The sequence below is a fragment of the Pristiophorus japonicus genome, chromosome 17 (assembly GCF_044704955.1).
Source record: "Pristiophorus japonicus isolate sPriJap1 chromosome 17, sPriJap1.hap1, whole genome shotgun sequence".
NCBI lineage: Eukaryota > Metazoa > Chordata > Chondrichthyes > Pristiophoridae > Pristiophorus > Pristiophorus japonicus.
The window spans coordinates 82,108,931-82,128,465 of NC_091993.1; the positions used below are offsets into that span (position 1 = coordinate 82,108,931).

A 19,535-nucleotide genomic window follows, 5' to 3' on the forward strand; every position below is an offset into this window, starting at 1 on the left:
GAGTTCCCTTCTCGGGCCTGCGGGCCTGTGTAAAGGCCCACAGATCCCAGGGACGCACACAGTTCGCAAGTATCCCTGGGATCACGTGGGCCAGGCCCCCCAATCAAAAAGGGGGATTCCTATGAAGCTATGAGGATTCTATTTACGTATGAATCCCCATAGGCATATTAGAAATCTCCAAATAAATAAGAATTGACACCACTTAAATAAAAATAAATGTCCCCATGTCCAAAATTACTTAAACGACCCTTTCATTAAGCATTTACAATAAAAATTACATGTGTTGAAAAATAAATGTAAACATTTTAAAAAGGGCCAAAATTTACCTGAACTAATTTTAAATGTATGTGTATGTTTTAATTAATTATTAACTTTTATATCAACATTTATTTGAATCCTTACACTGGTAAAAGAAGGCCTTGTGCCTGCTGTTACCAGGCATGAGGGTTTCGTGGGCATTCGCTGGGCAGTAGTTGAGCAAATAGCCCAAATCTCCGGCAGCGTAAGTGATTTTGCAGCGGATATGTACGATCTGTCAATGCAAACTTGACAGATTGGAAGTTCCGGGTTTTTGCACATTCGGAAACCCGGAACTTGCGGGGCCTTTCAGAAGGTTTCTGATAGCGTACGCTGTACATAAGCTGTGCGTACCCTGTCGAAACCACCGTCATTTCAAGCTCATGATGTTTTTGGCCTTTGTCTCTGTCAAAGCATTAAGTGCCTGCCAGCATTCTTTGTAAAGTTGGTACATCCAGACAGTTATCCTGAAGGGTTATAGTTGCAATATATTCGCTGAAGGTTTATCAAGTGTATTGTGTTCCTAACACAGATGAAACTGCACACAGGGAGGTTAACGTAACAATGACCTCAGTCTTTATTAAGACACTCCAGAGTGAGGAACAGGCCTTAGGGGCCAGTTTATATACAGTGCTCCCAAGGGAAACTGGGATCCTTTGGGACTTCAGGGGATGCGCTCCCTGGTGGCGGAACATGGGAGTGCATGCTTTACAGATACACAACATCACTCCCCCGCAAAGTCAAAGTGAAAACTATTTACAAGGTGAGGCAGTCGGGAGCCTTTCTTTCCCTAGTGGACTGCCTCGGTACAAATGTCTGTTCTGGTGTATTGGCTGTGCCCTCGCTGGGCTGGCGCATTGTTGGCCCTGCAGGGCTGCTGGGTGAGCCTGGCCTTGCTGGGCGAGCCTGGCCTTGCTGGGCTGTTGGGCGTGATGGGTTCAATTTCCTGGTCCGGGGTGGTGTCGTTGATCCTTTGGGTATGTATTGTGGGCTCGAAAAAAGTGGTGTCTACTGTAGGTTGTTCAGGGCAGTCTATGAACCGCAGCCTCGTTTGGTCCAGGTGCTTTCTGCAAATTTGTCCATTGTCCAGTTTGACTACAAACATGCTACTCCCTTCTTTAGCTATCACCGTGCCCGCGATCCACTTGGGACTATGTCCATAGTTTAGCATGTACACAGGGTCATTCAGATCAATTTCCCATGACACAGTGGCGCGACCATCGTTTACATTTTATTGTTGCCGCCTGCTCTCTACCTGATCATGCAAGTTGGGGTGAACCAGCGAGAGTCTGGTTTTAAGTGTCCTTTTCATGAGTAGCTCAGCCGGGGGCACCTCTGTGAGCGAGTGGGGTCTCGTGCGGTAACTGAGCAGTACTCGGGACAGGCGAGTTTGGAGTGAGCCTTCTGTGACTCGTTTAAGGCTCTGTTTGATTGTTTGGACTGCCTGCTCTGCCTGCCCATTGGAGGCTGGTTTAAACGGGGCCGAGGTGATATGTTTGATCCCATTGCGGGTCATGAATTCTTTAAATTCGGCACTGGTGAAACATGGCCCGTTGTCACTAACCAGTATGTCAGGCAGGCCGTGGGTGGCAAACATGGCCCTCAGGCTTTCAATGGTGGCGGTGGCGGTGCTTCCTGACATTATTTCACATCCATTTTGAAAAAGCATCCACCACCACCAGGAACATTTTACCGAGAAACGGGCCCACATAGTCGACATGGATCCTCGACCATGGTCTGGAGGGCCAGGACCACAAACTTAGTGGTGCCTCTCTGGGCGCGTTGCTCAACTGAGCACACACGCTGCATTGCCATACACAGGACTCTTAAGTCAGAGTCAATACCGGGCCACCACACGTGGGATCTGTCTATCGCTTTCATCATTACTATATCCGGGTGTGTGCTGTAGAGATCCGAGATGAACGTCTCCCTGCCCTTTTTGGGTAGCATTACGCGGTTACCCCACAACAGGCAGTCTACCTGAATGGACAGCTCGTCCTTTCGCCGCTGGAACGACTTGATTAGCTCTTGCATTTCAATGCGGATGCTGGCCCAGCTCCCATGCAATACAGAGTTTTTTACTAGGGACAGCAGAGTATCTTGGCTGGTCCAAGTCCTAATCTGGCGGGCCGTGACGGGTGATTTATCATTTTCAAACGCTTCCATGACCATCAACAAGTCTGCGGGCTGCGTCACCATCAACGAGTTTGCAGGCTGCGCCATTTCCACCCCCATGCTGGGCAATGGTAGCGGACTGAGAGCATCCGCACAGTTCTCGGTGCCTGGCCTGTGGCGGATGGTATAGTTATACGCTGATAGCGCGAGTGCCCACCTTTGTATGCGGGCTGAGGCATTAGTATTTATCCCCTTGTTTTCAGCGAACAGGGATATGAGGGGCTTGTGATCGGTTTCCAGCTCAAATTTGAGGCCAAACAGGTACTGATGCATTTTCTTTACCCCGAACACACATGCTAATGCCTCTTTCTCAATCATGCTGTAGGCCCTCACAGCCTCAGACAAGCTCCTGGAGGCATAGGCGACAGGTTGCAACTTCCCCGCAACATTAGCTTGTTGTAATACACACCCGACTCCGTACGACGACGCATCACATGCTAGCACAAGTCTTTTACACGGGTTATACAATACAAGCAGCTTGTTGGAGCATAAAATGTTTCTGGCTTTCTCAAAAGCAATAACTTATTTTTTTCCCCATACCCAGTTCTCACCTTTACACAATAACACATGTAGGGGCTCTAAGAGGGTGCTTAACCCCGGTAGGAAGTTACCAAAATAGTTGAGGAGTCCCAGGAACGACCGCAGCTCCATGATGTTCTGTGGCCTGGGCGCATTCCTGATAGCCTCTGTCTTGGCGTCTGTGGGCCGAATGCCATCCGCCGCGATTTTTCTCCCCCAAAACTCCACTTCTGTTGCCATGAAGACGCATTTCGACCTCTTCAGCTGCAGCCCTATGCGATCCAGTCGCTGGAGGACCTCCTCCAGGTTTTGTAGGTGATCGACGGTGTCCCGACCTGTGACCAATATGTCGTCCTGAAAAACCACCGTGCGTGGTACCAACTTGAGTAGGCTCTCCATGTTTCTCTGGAAGATCGCTGCAGTCGACCGAATTCCAAAAGGACATCTGTTTTAGATGAACAGTCCCTTGTGCGTGTTGATGCAGGTGAGGCCCTTCGAAGACTCCTCCAGCTCCTGCATCATGTAGGCCGAAGTCAGGTCGAGCTTGCTGAATGTCTTGCCTCCTGCCAGCGTCGCGAATAGGTCATCTGCCTTAGGTAGCGGGTATTGGTCCTGTAGTGAGAAATGATTAATAGTTACTTTATAATCGCTGCAAATCCTGACCGTGCCATCACTTTTGAGTACTGGAACAATCAGGCTGGCCCACTCGCTGAATTCCACTGGGGAGATGATGCCCTCACATTGCAGCCTGTCCAGCTCGATTTCCACTCTCTCCCTCATCATGTGAGGTACCGCTCATGCCTTGTGGTGAATGGGCCGTGCCTCTGGGACCAAGTGGATGCGCACCTTCGCCCTGGAAAAGTTTCCAATGCCTGGCTCAAAAAGGGAAGGAAATTTGTTAAGAACCTGGGTACATGAGGCCTCATTGACATGTGATAGCGCTCAGATGTCATCCCAGTTCCAGCGGATTTTGCCCAGCCAGCTCCTTCCAAGCAGTGTGGGGCCATCGCCCGGTACAATCCAGAGTGGCAGTTCATGCACCGTGCCCTCATAGGTGACCTTGACCATGGCGCTGCCCAGGACGGTGATGAGCTCTTTGGTGTATGTTCTCAGTTTCATATGGATGGGGCTCAGGGCTGGTCTGAGTGCCTTGTTGCACCACAGTCTCTCAGACATCTTTTTACTCATGATGGATTGGCTAGCACCAGTGTCCAGTTCCATGGCTATGGGTAAGCCATTCAATTTTACATTTAGCATTATAGGTGGACATTTCGTCGAAAATGTGTGCACCCCATGTACTTCAGCATCTGCCTCCTCTCTCTGAGGCTCGAAATTGCTTTGATCCACCATGGACCGATCTTCCTCTGCCACATGGTGGTTAGCAGGTTTTGCAGAGCTTGCAGCTCATCTGCAAGCTCATTGGTGGTGTCCCATTGTTCCACAGCTCTTGCAAACATACCCTTTGAAGCAGCATGAATACGCTGAATGGAAGCCTCCACAACACCAACAAGGTGTGAATTGCCTTGCATTCATCCTTTGTTGCGGACTCTGAGTCATCTGGGTCACCTGAGGCCTGCTAGCAGTTGCAGACTCATGGTTTCTGCCCTGTACATTTCTGCTCGCAAACACAGTTCCAGTTAATTTATGAACATTGCTAGCACTTGTGTGCTGAACGATTTGTTTGGTGTTATCACTGGTGGACATAAACGCCTGCGCTATTGCAATGGCCTTACTGAGGATCGGTGTCTCTACAGTCAAAAGTTTTCGTAGGATGGTCTCGTGGCCAATGTCCAGTCCAAAAAAGTCTCTGAGCATCTGCTCCAGGTAGCCATCAAACTCACATTGTCCTGCAAGTCGCCTTAGCTCGGCGACATAGCTCGCCACTTCCTGACCTTCAGATCGCTGGCACGTGTAGAACCGATACCTCACCATCAGCACGCTCTCCCTTGGGTTAAGATGCTCCTGAACCAGTGTATACAGCTCCTCATATGACTTATCGGTGGGTTTCACCGGAGCTAGACGATTCTTCATGAGGCTGTAGGTCGGTGCCCCGCAGACCGTGAGGAGGACCGCTCTCCTTTTTGCAGCACTTCCTTCTCCGTTCAGCTCGTTGGCTACAAAGTACTGGTCTAGCCATTCGACATAGGCTTCCCAGTCCTCACCCTCCGAGAACTTCTCCAGGTTGCGTTGGATTCGTATACTCGTCGCCAGTTATTGTGTTCCTAATACAGATGAGACTGCACACAGGGAGGTTAAAGTGACAGTGACCTCAGTCTTTATTCAGACACTCCAGAGTGAGTAACAGGCTTATATACAGTGCTCCCAAGGGATGCTGGGATCAAAAGTGAAGGTCAAAAGCCAAAGCATTATCCTGTATTTTCTCTTTTCAGATGCTGGCGGAGCTGCTGTGCATTTTCTCTTTTTATTTAGGATTTCCAGCATTTATAGTTTTTTTTCTCTCTTCTATTTTTTTCTTTACCTCTTCACCCTCGCCCACCAAACACAATCGGCTGCGTAGGGTGACATGACTATTCCCAGCCACAATGGTGATGATTGTGTGATTCCCCAGTCAAACACACCTGGAAGTGACTGAGATTGGTTTTACGCATTGTGTAACTAGCCTCCACTCACTGTCTTTTGCTGGAGAAATAACCCTGCTATTATCAGGAGACTTTGCTGTGGTTTTGGTCATGAGTTCTGTTTGCTGTGGTTCGTAGACACTCCTTTTAAATAGACTCTTTGCTGAGTAAATAGACTGTTTGCTGTAAAATAGTCTGCTTTAAGTCCTGCCGCAAGTCTTGTCCTGGCTCTAACTCATTATCTGACACATGTCAATATTCATTTCAAATAAAATATCTTTGCTCCAGCATTTCCCAGACTATTCACCTTCTTGACAAAAGAATGGCATGGAGGTAGAACGATAGGATAAGGGATGGGTGGTCACATTTTTATTTGTTTTCATTGCAAAGTCTGGCATTTCCACTAGTATTTCTGACTAAAATGCTGGACATACTCAGCAGGTCAGGCAGCATCTGTGGAGACAGAAGCAGAGTTAACGTTTCAGGTCGATGACCTTTCGTCCGAACTTTCGACAAATTTCTGATTCTCTAGATCAGACCATCATTTGTACACAAGAATTCCTCACTTGCAGGTTAGAAATTCCAGATTAGATCTCGAACTTAAAAATAAATGTTCTAGCACAAACTAGATAAGCAAGAGAACACAATCCTGGGTAATATGATGGTAACAGGGGAAGAACTTTTGACCTGAGGACAATGTTTTGAGGGTGAACACTGAGCCAAGTGCTGAAAATGTAACGTGAAGCCAATTTGGGTCAGTTTTTGGTTGTGAGCAACTTTGGGCTGATACAAGCTCTCTAAGTCAGAAGGTCTTGGGTTCAAGCCCCACTCCAGAGATTTGAGCACATAATCCAGGCTGAGTGCAGTATTGAGGGAGTGCTGCACTGTCGGGAGTTTCGTCTTTTGGATGAGATGTTAAACCAAGACCCTGTCTGCCCTCTCAGGTGAATGTAAAAGATCCCACGGCACTATTCTGAAGAAGAGCAGAGGAGTTCAAGTCTGTCTCCTCGCTAATTTTTATTCAACCAACACCTTAAAAAAATGTATCTGGTCATTTATTTCATTGCTGTTTGTGGGAGCTTGCAGTGTGCAGATTGGCTGCCTATTATTACAACAGCGATTACAGTGTTGTAATGTATTTAATTGGCTGTAAAGCACTTTTCAATATTGAAAAGACTGAAGCCATTGTCGTTGGTCCCCGCCACAAACCCCGTTCCCTAGCCACCAACTCCATCCCTCTCCCTGGCAACTGTGTGAGGCAGAACCAGACTGTTGGCAATCTTGATGTCATATTTGACTCTGAGATGAGTTTCGGACCACATATCCGTAGTATTGCTGAGATCACCTACTTCTACCTCCGTAGCATCGCCCAACTTCTGCCCCTGCCACAGCTCGTCTGCTGCTTAAACCCTCATCCATGCCTTCAACCCTCCATAAACATGAGGTTATCCAAAACTCTGCTGCCCATGTACTAACTCGCATTAAGTCCCGCTCACCCATCACCCATGTGCTCGCTGACCCACATTGGGTCCCAGTTGAGCAACGCCTCAATTTTAAAATTCTCATCCTCATTTTCAAATCCCAGCATGGCCTCGCCCCTCCTTATCTCTGTCACCTTCTCCAGCCCTCCAACCCTCTGAGATCACTTCACGCCTCTAATTCTGGCCTCTTGCGCATCCCTGATTGTAATCGCTCCACCATTGGTGGCCGTGCCTTCAGTTGCCTAGGCCCTAAACTCTGGAATTCCCTCCCGAAACCTCTCTGACTCTCTGCCTCTCTTTCTTCTTTTAAGATGCTCCTTAAAACCTACTTCTTTGACCATCTGCCCTAATATTACCTTATGTGACTCGGTGTCAAATTTTGTTTGATAATGCTCCTGTGAAGCGCCTTGGGATATATTACCAAGTTAAAGGCACTATATAAACGCAAGTTGCTGTTGTTTGAAAGAAAGACTTGGATTTATATAGCGCCTTTCACGACTACCGGACATCTCAAAGCGCTTTACAGCTACGGAAGTATTTTTGGAGTGTAGTCACTGTTGTAATGTTTGGTAGATCCTGAGACCCTGAAGGCTGCTATATAAATGGAAGTTTGATGAAAGGTCGGATGTCTCACCACCTCTCCTGAAGGCACTGCTCAGCGCCAAACTTACGCCTCGCATCCCACCATAGGCAACTAGGCCCATACAGTAGAGCCTGGTCTCCAGTCGTCTCGGACCCGTTTGCCACTGAACCAAGACCTTGCTCTGCTAAGCCCGTGTGGTAGCCGGTGTGCAACGGCCACCCCACGTTAAAAGAACTCACGCACAGGCATCTTCCACCCCTTGAAAATGAAGTTCGGGATCTGGAACGGCAGGACCCTCATGGACAACTCCAACAGCGACAGACCGGATCGCTGCACGGCTAACGTTATCCGGGCACTTAGACTCTTCGATGTCGATGTCGACGTCGCCGCCCTAAGCAAGACCCGGCAGGCAGGGGAAGGCCAGCTCAAAGAACAAGGTGGAGGTTACACTTTCTTCTGGAAAAGCAAACCAGAAGAAGAACGCCGCCTCCATGGAGTTAGTTTCGGCATCAAGAACCTGCTGGTCGACCGCCTCAGAGACTCCCCCTGCGGGATTAGCGAACGTCTCATGACTTTCCAGCTATTTCTATCCCAGAACTAGTGCGCCACAGTTATCAGTGCGTACGCCCCGACACTCGATGCAACAGATGAGGCCAAAGTGGAATTCTACTCCAGCCTTGAACAATCCTGAGTCCCTACGGACGACAAACTGATCCTCCTTCGAGACTTCAACGCCAGAGTCGGTAAGGACACAGACCTCTGGGAAGGCGTGATTGGCAGAGAGGGGGGTAGGGAAAACCAACTCCAGCGGTACCCTGCTTCTCACAAAATGCCAAGAACATCACCTTGTCATCACCAACACCTTGTTCCGCCAGAGGGATAAGCACAAGGCATCATGGCAACACCCTCGCTCCAAGCACCGGCACCTGCTCGACTACGCCATAGTTCGAGCGAGGGACCGCAAGGACGTGCGCATCACCCGCGCCATGACAGGAACCGATGACTGCTGGACGGACCACCACCTAATCCATTCGGTCGTCAACATTAATATAGCCCCAAAGCGGCGACGGCAACAGAAGCAATGTCATATAAAATTCAACGTCGGGGCACTCAAAGACCCAGCTAAGAGAGCCCTATACAGCCAGCGCCTCACTGTCAACCTGCCAACCCTCGATGACCCCACGACGCAGTGTGCCCACTGCCCTCAAGGCCACCATAACCAGTGCCTGCGAAGAGACGCTCGGTCATTCAACCAGTAAACACCAAGACTGCTTTGATGAGAATGACCAGGAGATCCAGGAGCTAATAAACCACAAGCGCAGTGCATTTCTGAACTTAAAGCAGCAACCCAACTCGGGAGTAGCAAAGCAGTTCTACAGATGGCTGGAGGCCGACGTCCAACAAAAAACCCACGACCTAAAGTGTCATGTATGTACTTTTGGGGTCACTAGCCACTAGATGGCGTCATTGTTGGAAGCCATTGGGCTGCACGCACGTGTGTGCAGCCCAAGTATAAAAGGCCAGCCATTTTGTATATTAGTCACTTTGGGCCTTAATAAAGCAGAGCTAAGGTTATATCTCTTGAAGTTAAACAGTACTCAGTCTAACAGTTATCGCATACACAACATTTGGCAACGAGGCAATAAGAACCTTTGCATGCAAAAATGAGCACAATTGGATTGTTGGAGCGATTTGTGGAAGGAGAAGATTGGGCAGAGTTGGTGAGCCGTTTGAGCCAGTTCTTCATGGCAAACAAAATAAAGGAGGTCGGTGATGCAGATCGGTGTCGGGTGATGTTCCTCACGGTTTGCGGTCCAAAAATTTATGGTCTGATAAAGAATCTACTCCTGCCTGTGAGTCCAACAGAGAAAACGTATGAAGAATTGTGTACACTGGTACAGGCCCACCTTAAGCCAGACGAAGGCATCATCATCTCGAGATACAGATTTTATACGCACGTTCGCTCAGAGGGCCAGAATGCGGTGGAATTCATTGCCGACCTGAGACGTCTAGTGGGACTGTGTAAGTTTGGGGCTGTGTTGGCAGCCATGCTGCAGGACTTCTTTGTAATCAGCATCAACCACGAGGTGATCCTGTGTAAACTACTGGCGGTGGAGACGTTGGACTTGAACAGGGCCGTCACGATCGCTCAGTCATGCATGACGATCGGTGAAAAATCAAAACTCGGAAAGTACTGTAAATATGATTCATTCGGCATTCAGCAGAGAGGCACATGGCAGGGGCTACCTGACTGCATATGCGAAAGCTGTGGCTGCCCAAAGTCCGCCAGTGAGAATGCATCCGATTTCTCCATGTTGGCCTTGTGGGGGAAATCACCGGCACTAGCAGTGCCGATTTAAGCAATATAGTTGCAAAGGCTGTCTGAGAGTGGGGCATCTCCAGCGCAAGTGTCCACAGATGAGCAAGCGTGCTGCGACACACCACGTAGTGGATGATGGTCAGACTAGCGTGGATCCGGATACGCAATCCGAGATACCAGAGGAGGAAGTGTGTGGACTGTACTCGTTCCTAACTAAAAGCAAACCGATAATGATCAACGTGAAATTTAATGGGGTGCCAGTATCGATGGAACTGGACACAGGGGCGAGTCAATCGATAATGAGCCAGAGAGCATTTGACAAGCTGTGGGATACTAAGGCTGTGAGGCCCAGGTCGAGTCGAGTCAATGCCAAGTTGCGCACGTACACCAAAGAACTCATAACGGTGATTAGCAGTGCCACAATTAAAGTGTCGTATGATAGTGTGGTTCACGAGGCACTGCTATGGATTGTCCCAGGCAATGGCCCAACGTTGTTCGGCAGGAACTGGCTTGAAAAAAATCAGATGCGACTGGAACAACATCAAGGCATTGTCGTCGGAGGAAGATATATGTGCCCAAGTAATGAGCAAATTCCCCTCGCTGTTCGAACCCGGCATCAGCAACTTCACGGGAGCCAAGGTGCAGATCCATGTGGACTCGGATGCAAGACCTACCCATCATAAAGCTCGGGCAGTTCCGTATATGATGAGGGAGAAGGTCGAAATCGAACTGGACAGACGCCAGCGTGAAGGGATCATATCACTGGTTGAATTTAATGAATGCGCCAGCTCCATTGTTCCTGTGCTGAAAAGTGATGGCACAGTTAGAATCTGTGGAGACTACAAGGCTACAATTAACTGCGTTTTGAAACAGGATCAGTACCCATTACCGAAGGCTGATGAATTGTTTGCAACCGCTAGCTGAGCAGAAGTCGTTCACCAAACTGGACTTGACGTTGGCCTACATGACACAGGAGCTGGTAGAGACATCGGAGAGACTTACATGCATTAACACGCATAAAGGACTGTTTATTTATCACAGGTGCCCTTTTGGAATTCACTCAGCTGCAGCAATATTTCAGAGGAACTGGAGAGTCTACTGAAGTCCATTCCCAGAACCATCGTGTTCCAAGATGACATCCTGATCACAGATTGTGATTTTGAGGAACATCTGAACAATGTGGAAGAGGTTCTACATCGTCTGGACAAAGTGGGACTCAGACTGAAACCCTTGAAGTGCGTCTTCATGGCACCAGAGGTCGATTTCCTGGGGAGGAAAATTGCTACTGATGGCATCAGACCCACGGATGTGAAAACCAAGGCCATCAAGAATGCATCCAAGCCGCAGAATGTGAGGGAGCTGTGTTCGTTCCTGGGTCTACTCAACTACATCGGTAACTTCCTACCTAAATTGAACACCTTATTAGAACCGCTGCACATGCTGCTAAGAAAAGGCGACAACTGGGTGTGGGGTGCGTCTCAAGACAGAGCTTTTGAGAAAGCCACTAATCTGCTTTGCTCTAACAAGCTGCTGGTACATTATGACCCATGTAAACATTTAGTATTGGCCTGTGATGCTTCGTCATATGGAATTGGTTGCGTACTCCAACAAGCTAATGAGTCGGGTAAACTTCAACCAGTCGCATATGCTTCAAAAAGTTTGTCTAAAGCAGAAAGAGCCTACAGCATGGTAGAGAAAGAAGTTCTAGCCTGTGTGTATCGGGTTAAAAAGATGCATCAGTACCTGTTTGGTCTTCGATTTGAACTGGAGACAGATCAGAAGCCGCTCATTTCACTGTTCTCTGAAAACAAAGGAATCAATACCAATGCTTCATCCCGCATCCAGAGGTGGGCGCTGACATTATCCGCTTATGATTATGTCATTCGCCATAGACCTGGCACCAAGAATTGTGCCGATGCTTTGAGCCATCTGCCGTTGCCTACACCGGAGGTGGAAACGCCACAACCGGCGGACCTATTGTTAGTTATGGATGCTTTTGAGAGTGAAGGAACCCCTGTCACGGCTCAACAAGTTAAGACCTGGACCAGTCAGGACCCGATTTTATCAGTGGGGAAGAGTTGCATCCTCAAAGGTGATTGGTCTGCTATACCCAAGCAAATGTGAGAGGAGACCAAACCTTACATTTGCCGCAAAGTGTCTATTCAGTCGGATTGTATACTGTGGGGCAATTGTGTTGTTATGCCCAAGAAAGGGAGCGAGAAATTTGTACGTAGCTACATAGCACACATCCCGGCATTGTATTGATGAAAGCCATCGGCAGGTCTCATGTATGGTGGCCGGGAATTGATTCTAAGCTGGAATCATGTGTGCATCAGTGCAACACTTGCATGCAGCTCAGCAAAGCACCAGCGGAATCACCGCTGAGTCTGTGGTCGTGGCCGTCGAAACCATGGTCCAGGATCCACATAGACTTTGCAGGTCCCTTCCTGGGGAAGATATTTTTAGTTGTGATGGATGCATATTCGAAGTGGATAGAGTGTATAATCATGTCATCCAGCACATCCACAGCTACCATTGAGGATCTCAGTGTCATGTTCGCGACACATGGTCTGCCTGACATCGTTGTTAGCGACAACGGATCATGCTTCACCAGTCAGGAGTTTCAAGAGTTCATGAAACTCAATGGTATAGAAACATAGAAACATAGAAACATAGAAAATAGGTGCAGGAGTAGGCCATTCGGCCCTTCGAGCCTGCACCACCATTCAATGAGTTCATGGCTGAACATGCAACTTCAGTACCCCATTCCTGCTTTCTCACCATACCCCTTGATCCCCCTAGTAGTAAGGACTACATCCAACTCCTTTTTGAATATATTTAGTGAATTGGCCTCAACAATTTCCTGTGGTAGAGAATTCCACAGGTTCACCACTCTCTGGGTGAAGAAGTTTCTCCTCATCTCGGTCCTAAATGGCTTACCCCTTATCCTTAGACTGTGACCCCTGGTTCTGGACTTCCCCAACATTGGGAACATTCTTCCTGCATCTAACCTGTCTAAATCCGTCAGAATTTTAAACATTTCTATGAGATCCCTTCTCATTCTTCTGAACTCCAGTGAATACAAGCCCAATTGATCCAGTCTTTCTTGATATGTCAGTCCCGCCATCCCGGGAATCAGTCTGGTGAACCTTCGCTGCACTCCCTCAATAGCAAGAATGTTTTTCCTCAAGTTAGGAGACCAAAACTGTACACAATACTCCAGGTGTGGCCTCACCAAGGCCCTGTACAACTGTAGTAACACCTCCCTGCCCCTGTACTCAAATCCGCTCGCTATGAAGGCCAACATGCCATTTGCTTTCTTAACCGCCTGCTGTACCTGCATGTCAACCTTCAATGACTGATGTACCATGACACCCAGGTCTCATTGCACCTTCCCTTTTCCTAATCTGTCACCATTCATATAATAGTCTGTCTCTCTGTTTTTACCACCAAAGTGGATAACCTTACATTTATCCACATTATACTTCATCTGCCATGCATTTGCCCACTCACCTAACCTATCCAAGTCACTCTGCAGCCTCATAGCATCCTCCTCGCAGCTCACACTGCCATCCAACTTAGTGTCATCCGCAAATTTGGAGATACTACATGTAAGGTCAGCACTGTTCAAACCTGCATCCAATGGGCAAGCAGAACGTGGTGTCCAAATCATAAAGCAGAGTATGAATATGAAGCAAGTCATCATCATCATAGACAGTCCCTTGGAATCGAGGAAGACTTGCTTCCACTCTTAGCATGAGTTCTTAGGTGGCTGTACAGTCCAATATGAGAACCACAGTCTCTGTCACAGGTGGGACAGATAGTCATTGAGGGAAAGGGTGGGCAGGGAGCCTGGTTTGCCGCATGCTCTTTCCGCTGCCTGTGCTTGATTTCTGCATGCTCTCGGCGACGATACTCGAGGAGCTCAGCGCCCTCCCGAATGCACTTCCTCCACTTAGGGCGGTCTATGGCCAAGGACTCCCAGGTGTCAGTGGGGATGTCGCACTTTATCAGAGAGGCTTTGAGAATGTCCTTGTAACGTTTCCTCTGCCCGCCTTTGGCTCGTTTGTCGTGGGCGAGTTTCGAGTAGAGCGCTTGCTTTGGGAGTCTCGTGTCTGGCATGCGAACTATGTGGCCTGCCCATCGGAGCTGATTGAGTGTGGTCAGTGCTGGGGATGTTGTCCTGGATGAGGACGCTAATGTTTGTGCGTCATTCCTCCCAGGGGATTTGCAGGATCTTGCGGCGACATCGCTGGTGGTATTTCTCCAGCGACTTGAGGTATCTACTGTACATGATCCATGATGTGCGCGGATTCTTCACCGCAGTCAAGGCCACATACGGACCATGAAGCGAGTAACCCAAGGGTCACTGCAGACCCGCCTGTCATGCATACTGCTTAGTTACAGGACAAGACCACACACGCTTACTGTGGTCTCGCCTGCTGAATTAATGATGAAGAGAGGTCTTAAGACCAAGCTATCTCTTGTACACCCTGACTTGAATAATCATGTTGAATATAGAAGACAAAGTTAGCAAGGGTATCGCAATCGTGCAGTTGTGTCACGCGATATTTCTGTAAATGATCCTGTATATGTTCTGAATTATGGTCAGTGTCCCAAGTGGATCACTGGTACTGTCATGGCCAAGGAGGGCAACAGAGTATTTATTGTCAAGCTCAAAAATGGGCAAACATGCAGGAAACATGGATCAGACAAAGCTGCGGCACACAGACGAACCGGAACAGTCGGAGGAAGGGACAATCGACAACCAACCTACCCCCAGTCATCAGAGGACTCAGTGGTCATCAGTGAATCGGGACTTTAAATCACTGACATGTTCAAGGAAAATGGACTTTCAATCCCTGACATGGCCACTGCCACTCCCACCAGGTCAGCCACCCAGCCACCAGTCACAACAGACTCTGAACACTCACCCAAGGCTGGAGTTGAACTGGGATGGTCAACCCGGGAGCGTAAAACACCGGACCATCTCAATTTGTCAAAGACTGTGTTAATATCTCAAAGGGGGGTATTGTCATGTATGTACTTTTGGGATCACTAGCCACCAGATGGCATCACTGTTGGAGGCCATTGGGCTGCACGCACATTTGTGTAGCCCAAGTATAAAAGGCCAGCCATTTTGTATATTAGTCACTTTGGGCCTTAATAAAGCAGAGCCAAGGTTATACCTCTTGGAGTTAAACAGTACTCAGTCTAACAGTTATTTCATACACAACATAAAGACTAGATGGTGGGTGTAGAAAGTACAGGAGATTCAGCAGCTGGCCAACAGCCATGACGTGTGAGGATTCTTCACCGCCCAAGCACCCAAGGCTCCATCCCACTGCTGGCCAAGAATGGGGAGACACTCATTTAGGACACCGAGGCAGTCAGGGCCTACTGGAAGGAGTACTTCAAAGATCTCCTTAATTGAGACTCTGCCTTTGACACGAGTGTCCTCGACTCCATCCCGCAGCATGCTACCCGCCACCATCTCAGCAAAACCCCTGCCCTGCACGAGGTAGTAAAGGCGATCCATCAGCTCAAGAACAACAAGGCATTGGAAGCAGATGGAATCCTCACCGAGGCACTAAAGTATGGCGGAGAAGCACGATTAGCACGAATGCATGACCTCATCTCTCTTATCTGGAAGGAGGAGAGCATGCCGGGAGATCTCAGAGATGCCGTAATCATGACCATCTTCAAAAAAGGGGACAAGTCCGACTGCGGCAACTACAGAGGAATCTCCCTGCTGTCGGATACTGGGAAAGTAATCGCTAGAATCCTCCTCAACCGTCTTCTCCCTGTGGGTGAAGAGCTCCTCCTAGATTCACAATGCAGATTCCGTCCACTAAGGGGTACAACAGACATGATCTTCACCGCACGACATCTACAAGAGAAATGCAGGGAACAGCACCAATCCTTGTTACATGGCCTTCTTTGACCTCACAAAGGCCTTTGACACTGTCAACCATGAGGGACTATGGAGCGTCCTCCTCCATTTCGGCTGCCCCCAAAAGTTTGTCACCATCCTCCGCCTGCTCCACGACGACATGCAAGCTGTGATCCCGACCAATGGATCCACCACAGACCCAATCCAAGTCTGGACCGGGGTCAAGCAGGGCTATGTCATCGTGCTAACGCTTTTCTCAATCTTCCTCGCTGCAATGCTCCATCTCCGTCTCAACAAGCTCCCCACTGGAGTGGAACTAAACTACAGAACTAATGGGAACCTGTTCAGCCTTCGTCATCTACAGGCTAGATCCAAGGTCGTTTGGAAAGCAGTGACAGCATCGGTCCAAGTCAGCATGGATTTATGAAAGGGAAATCATGCTTGACAAATCTGGAATTTTTTGAGGATGTAACTAGCAGAGTGGACAAGGGAGAACCAGTGGATGTGGTGTATTTGGACTTTCAAAAGGCCTTTGACAAGGTCCCACACAAGAGATTGTTGTGCAAAATCAAAGCACATGGTATTGGGGGTAATATACTGCTGCGGATAGAGAACTGGTTGGCAGACAGGAAGCAGAGAGTCGGGATAAACGGGTCCTTTTCAGAGTGGGGCAGGCAGTGACTAGTGGAGTGCCGCAGGGCTCAGTGCTGGGACTCCAGCTCTTTACAATATACATCAATGATTTGGATGAAGGAATTGAGTGTAATATCTCCAAGTTTGCAGATGACACTAAATTTGGTGGCGGTGTGAGCTGTGAGAGGGACGCTCGGAGGCTGCAGGGTGACTTGGACAGGTTAGCTGAGTGGGCAAATGCATGGCAGATGCAGTATAATGTGGATATATATGAGGTTATCCACTTTGGGTGCAAAAACACGAAGACAGAATATTATCTGAATGGTGGCAGATTAGGAAAAGGGGAGGTGCAACGAGACCTGGGTGTCACGGTTCATCAGTCATTGAAAGTTGGCATACAGGTGCAGCAGGCGGTAAAGAAGGCAAATGGTATGTTGGCCTTCATAGTTAGGGGATTGGAGTATAGGAGCAGGGAGGTCTTACTGCAGTTGTACAGGGCCTTGGTGAGGCCTCACCTGGAATATTGTGTTCAATTTTGGTCTCCTAATCTGAGGAAGGACGTTCTTGCTATTGAGGAAGTGCAGCGAAGGTTCACCAGACTGATTCCCGGGATGGCCGGACTGACATATGAGGAGAGACTGGATCAACTGGGCCTTTATACCTTGGAGTTTAGAAGGATGAGAGGGGATCTCGTAGAAACATACAAGATTCTGATGGTACGGGACAGGTTAGATGCGGGTAGATTGTTCCCGATGTTGGGGAAGTCCAGAACCAGGGGACACAGTCTTCTTCACTCAGAGAGTTGTTAACCTGTGGAATTCCCTGCCGCAGAGAGTTGTTGATGCCAGTTCATTGGATATATTCAAGAGGGAGTTAGATATGGCCCTTATGGCTAAAGGGATCAAGGGGTATGGAGGGAATGATCAGTCATGATCTTATCGAATGGTGGTGCAGGCTCGAAGGGCTGAATGGCCTACTGCTGCACCTATTTTCTATGTTTCTATGTTTCTATGTCGTCCCGTCCTCTGTCATCGAACTACAGTATGCGGACGACGCTTGCACATTCAGAGGCCAAACTCTAAGCAATCGTCAACACCTTCACCGAGGCCTTACGCTAAACATCCGTAGTCCCCTTAGTGGCTGAAATCTTCCAGCAACCTCACCCTGCCACACAGCACTGCCCCCCCGGTCATCAAAATCCATGGCACGGCCTTGGACAACGTGGACCATTTTCCATACTTCGGGAGCCTACTATCAGCAAGGGCAGACATCGACAACGAGGTCCAAAACTGCCTCCAGTGTGCCAGCGCAGCCTTCAGTCGCCCGAGGAAGAGAGTGCTTGAAGACCAGGAACTCAAATCTGGCATCAAGCTTATGGTCGACACGGCTGTAGTGATACCCGCCCTCCTATATGGCTCAGAGACGTGTACCATATACAGTAGACATCTCAAAGCACTGGAGAAGTACCACCAGCGCTGCCTCCGCAAGATCCTGCAAGACCCCTGGGAGGATAGACGTACCAACGTCAGTGTTCTCGATCAGGCCAACATCCCCAGCATCGAAGCACTGACCACACTCGACCAGTTCTGTTGGGCGGGTCACATCGTCCGCATGCCCGACACGAGACTCCCAAAGCAAGCGCTCTACTCAGAACTCCTATATGGCAAGCGAGCCACAGGTGGGCCGAGGAAACGTTTCAAGGACACCCTCAAAGCCCCCCTTGATAAAGTGCAACATCCCCACTGGCACCTGGGAGTCCCTGTCCCAAGACCACCCTAAGTGGAGGAAGTGTATCCAGGAGGGCGCTGAGCATCTCGTGTCTCATCGCCGAGAGCTAGCAGAAACAAAACGCAGGCAGTGGAAGAGCGTGCAACAAACCAAACTTCCCACCCACCCTTTCCTTCAACAACTGTCTGTCCCACCTATAACAGAGACTAATTCCTATATTGGACTGTACAGCCACCTGAGAACTCACTTTTAGAGTGGAAGCAAGTCTTCCTTGATTTCGGGACTGGCTGTAATGATGATGAAATGGAAATTCGATGAAAGGTCATGTCTCGGAAATTTGCTGACCTGCTGAGTGTTTGCCGCATTTTCTGTTTTTATTGGGCATTTTCAGCATGCACAGTGATAATTGCTTTGGTGTGTAAATAGAAGTCTTTTGTTTTTGGTCCTTCTGATTGATGCTAAATATACCAGCAATCAGTGTGCATATATATATGTATATATAGAGAGAGAGGGCGGGTAACTGTGTGTGTGTGAGCTGGAAAGTCTGCAGCTGAGTGGACTGGGCAGTGGGAGTGGCACAGAGAGAGTTACAGTCTGCCTTTGAGCCTTGGCTGGAGGTGGGTGGCGGGCGCGCGCCTGAGCCTGGCAGTGAGCGCGGTCCCGGGGACGCTGACGTCAGGTTGGGCTCGCCCCCGTGCCGTGCCCGCGCCTCCCTCCCGCAGTCGGTGCAGCGATGGAGTTGCGGAGCGAGCTGCTGAAGTCCATCTGGTACGCGTTCACAGCGCTGGACGTGGAGAAAAGTGGCAAAGTCTCCAAATCGCAGCTGAAGGTAAAGCGCCCGGCGCTCTGTCACCCCGGCCAGCAACTCTATCAAACTCGGAGCCTTGTAGCGGGCGCTCGGGGAGGGAGGTGCTGGGGATATGACACTCTATCAACTCAATCAGCAACAACCCGACTGCTGGATACCTTTGTGTTTATGTATTTGTGTGTGTGTGTGTGTTTTAAATCTTACTCTCAGCACCTTTCCATTGCAGTTTAAGTGGCAGGAAGTCATTCAACACGTCTACAGTGTGCAGAGGGTGTGAGGGCTGTTGTTTTAAACTGTAAACGTGTCCGATTGCTCTGTGTTTTATTGTTATTGATGGATTAGTATTTATGTTTAGTGTTCTGGACAAAGTAAAGCAGCTCTTCCCTGTGTGTGTGTGTTTTAAGCCACAGACTTGCCTTGGCTCCAGTGCAGTAAATATGTCACTTGTGACTTCTACAGGCATAAAGTGGTCAAGTTTAGGCTCAAACCGGGACCATTTTATATGAAAAGTCTCGAAAT

At 48.8% G+C, this 19,535-nt stretch overlaps 1 protein-coding gene across 2 annotated transcripts in view; it reads left to right on the forward strand.

Moving 5' to 3' along the window:
* The first annotated feature begins 18,915 nt into the window (after positions 1–18,915).
* The window catches only part of def6a (DEF6 guanine nucleotide exchange factor a), a 182,749-nt gene continuing 182,129 nt past the window's right edge, over positions 18,916–19,535 (forward strand). For both annotated transcript variants that reach the window (XM_070858896.1, XM_070858897.1), the window contains exon 1: positions 18,916–19,037. In XM_070858896.1, the coding sequence (XP_070714997.1) occupies positions 18,942–19,037 (96 nt within the window). In that variant the 5' untranslated portion in view covers positions 18,916–18,941. The remainder of the gene's footprint in view (positions 19,038–19,535) is intronic.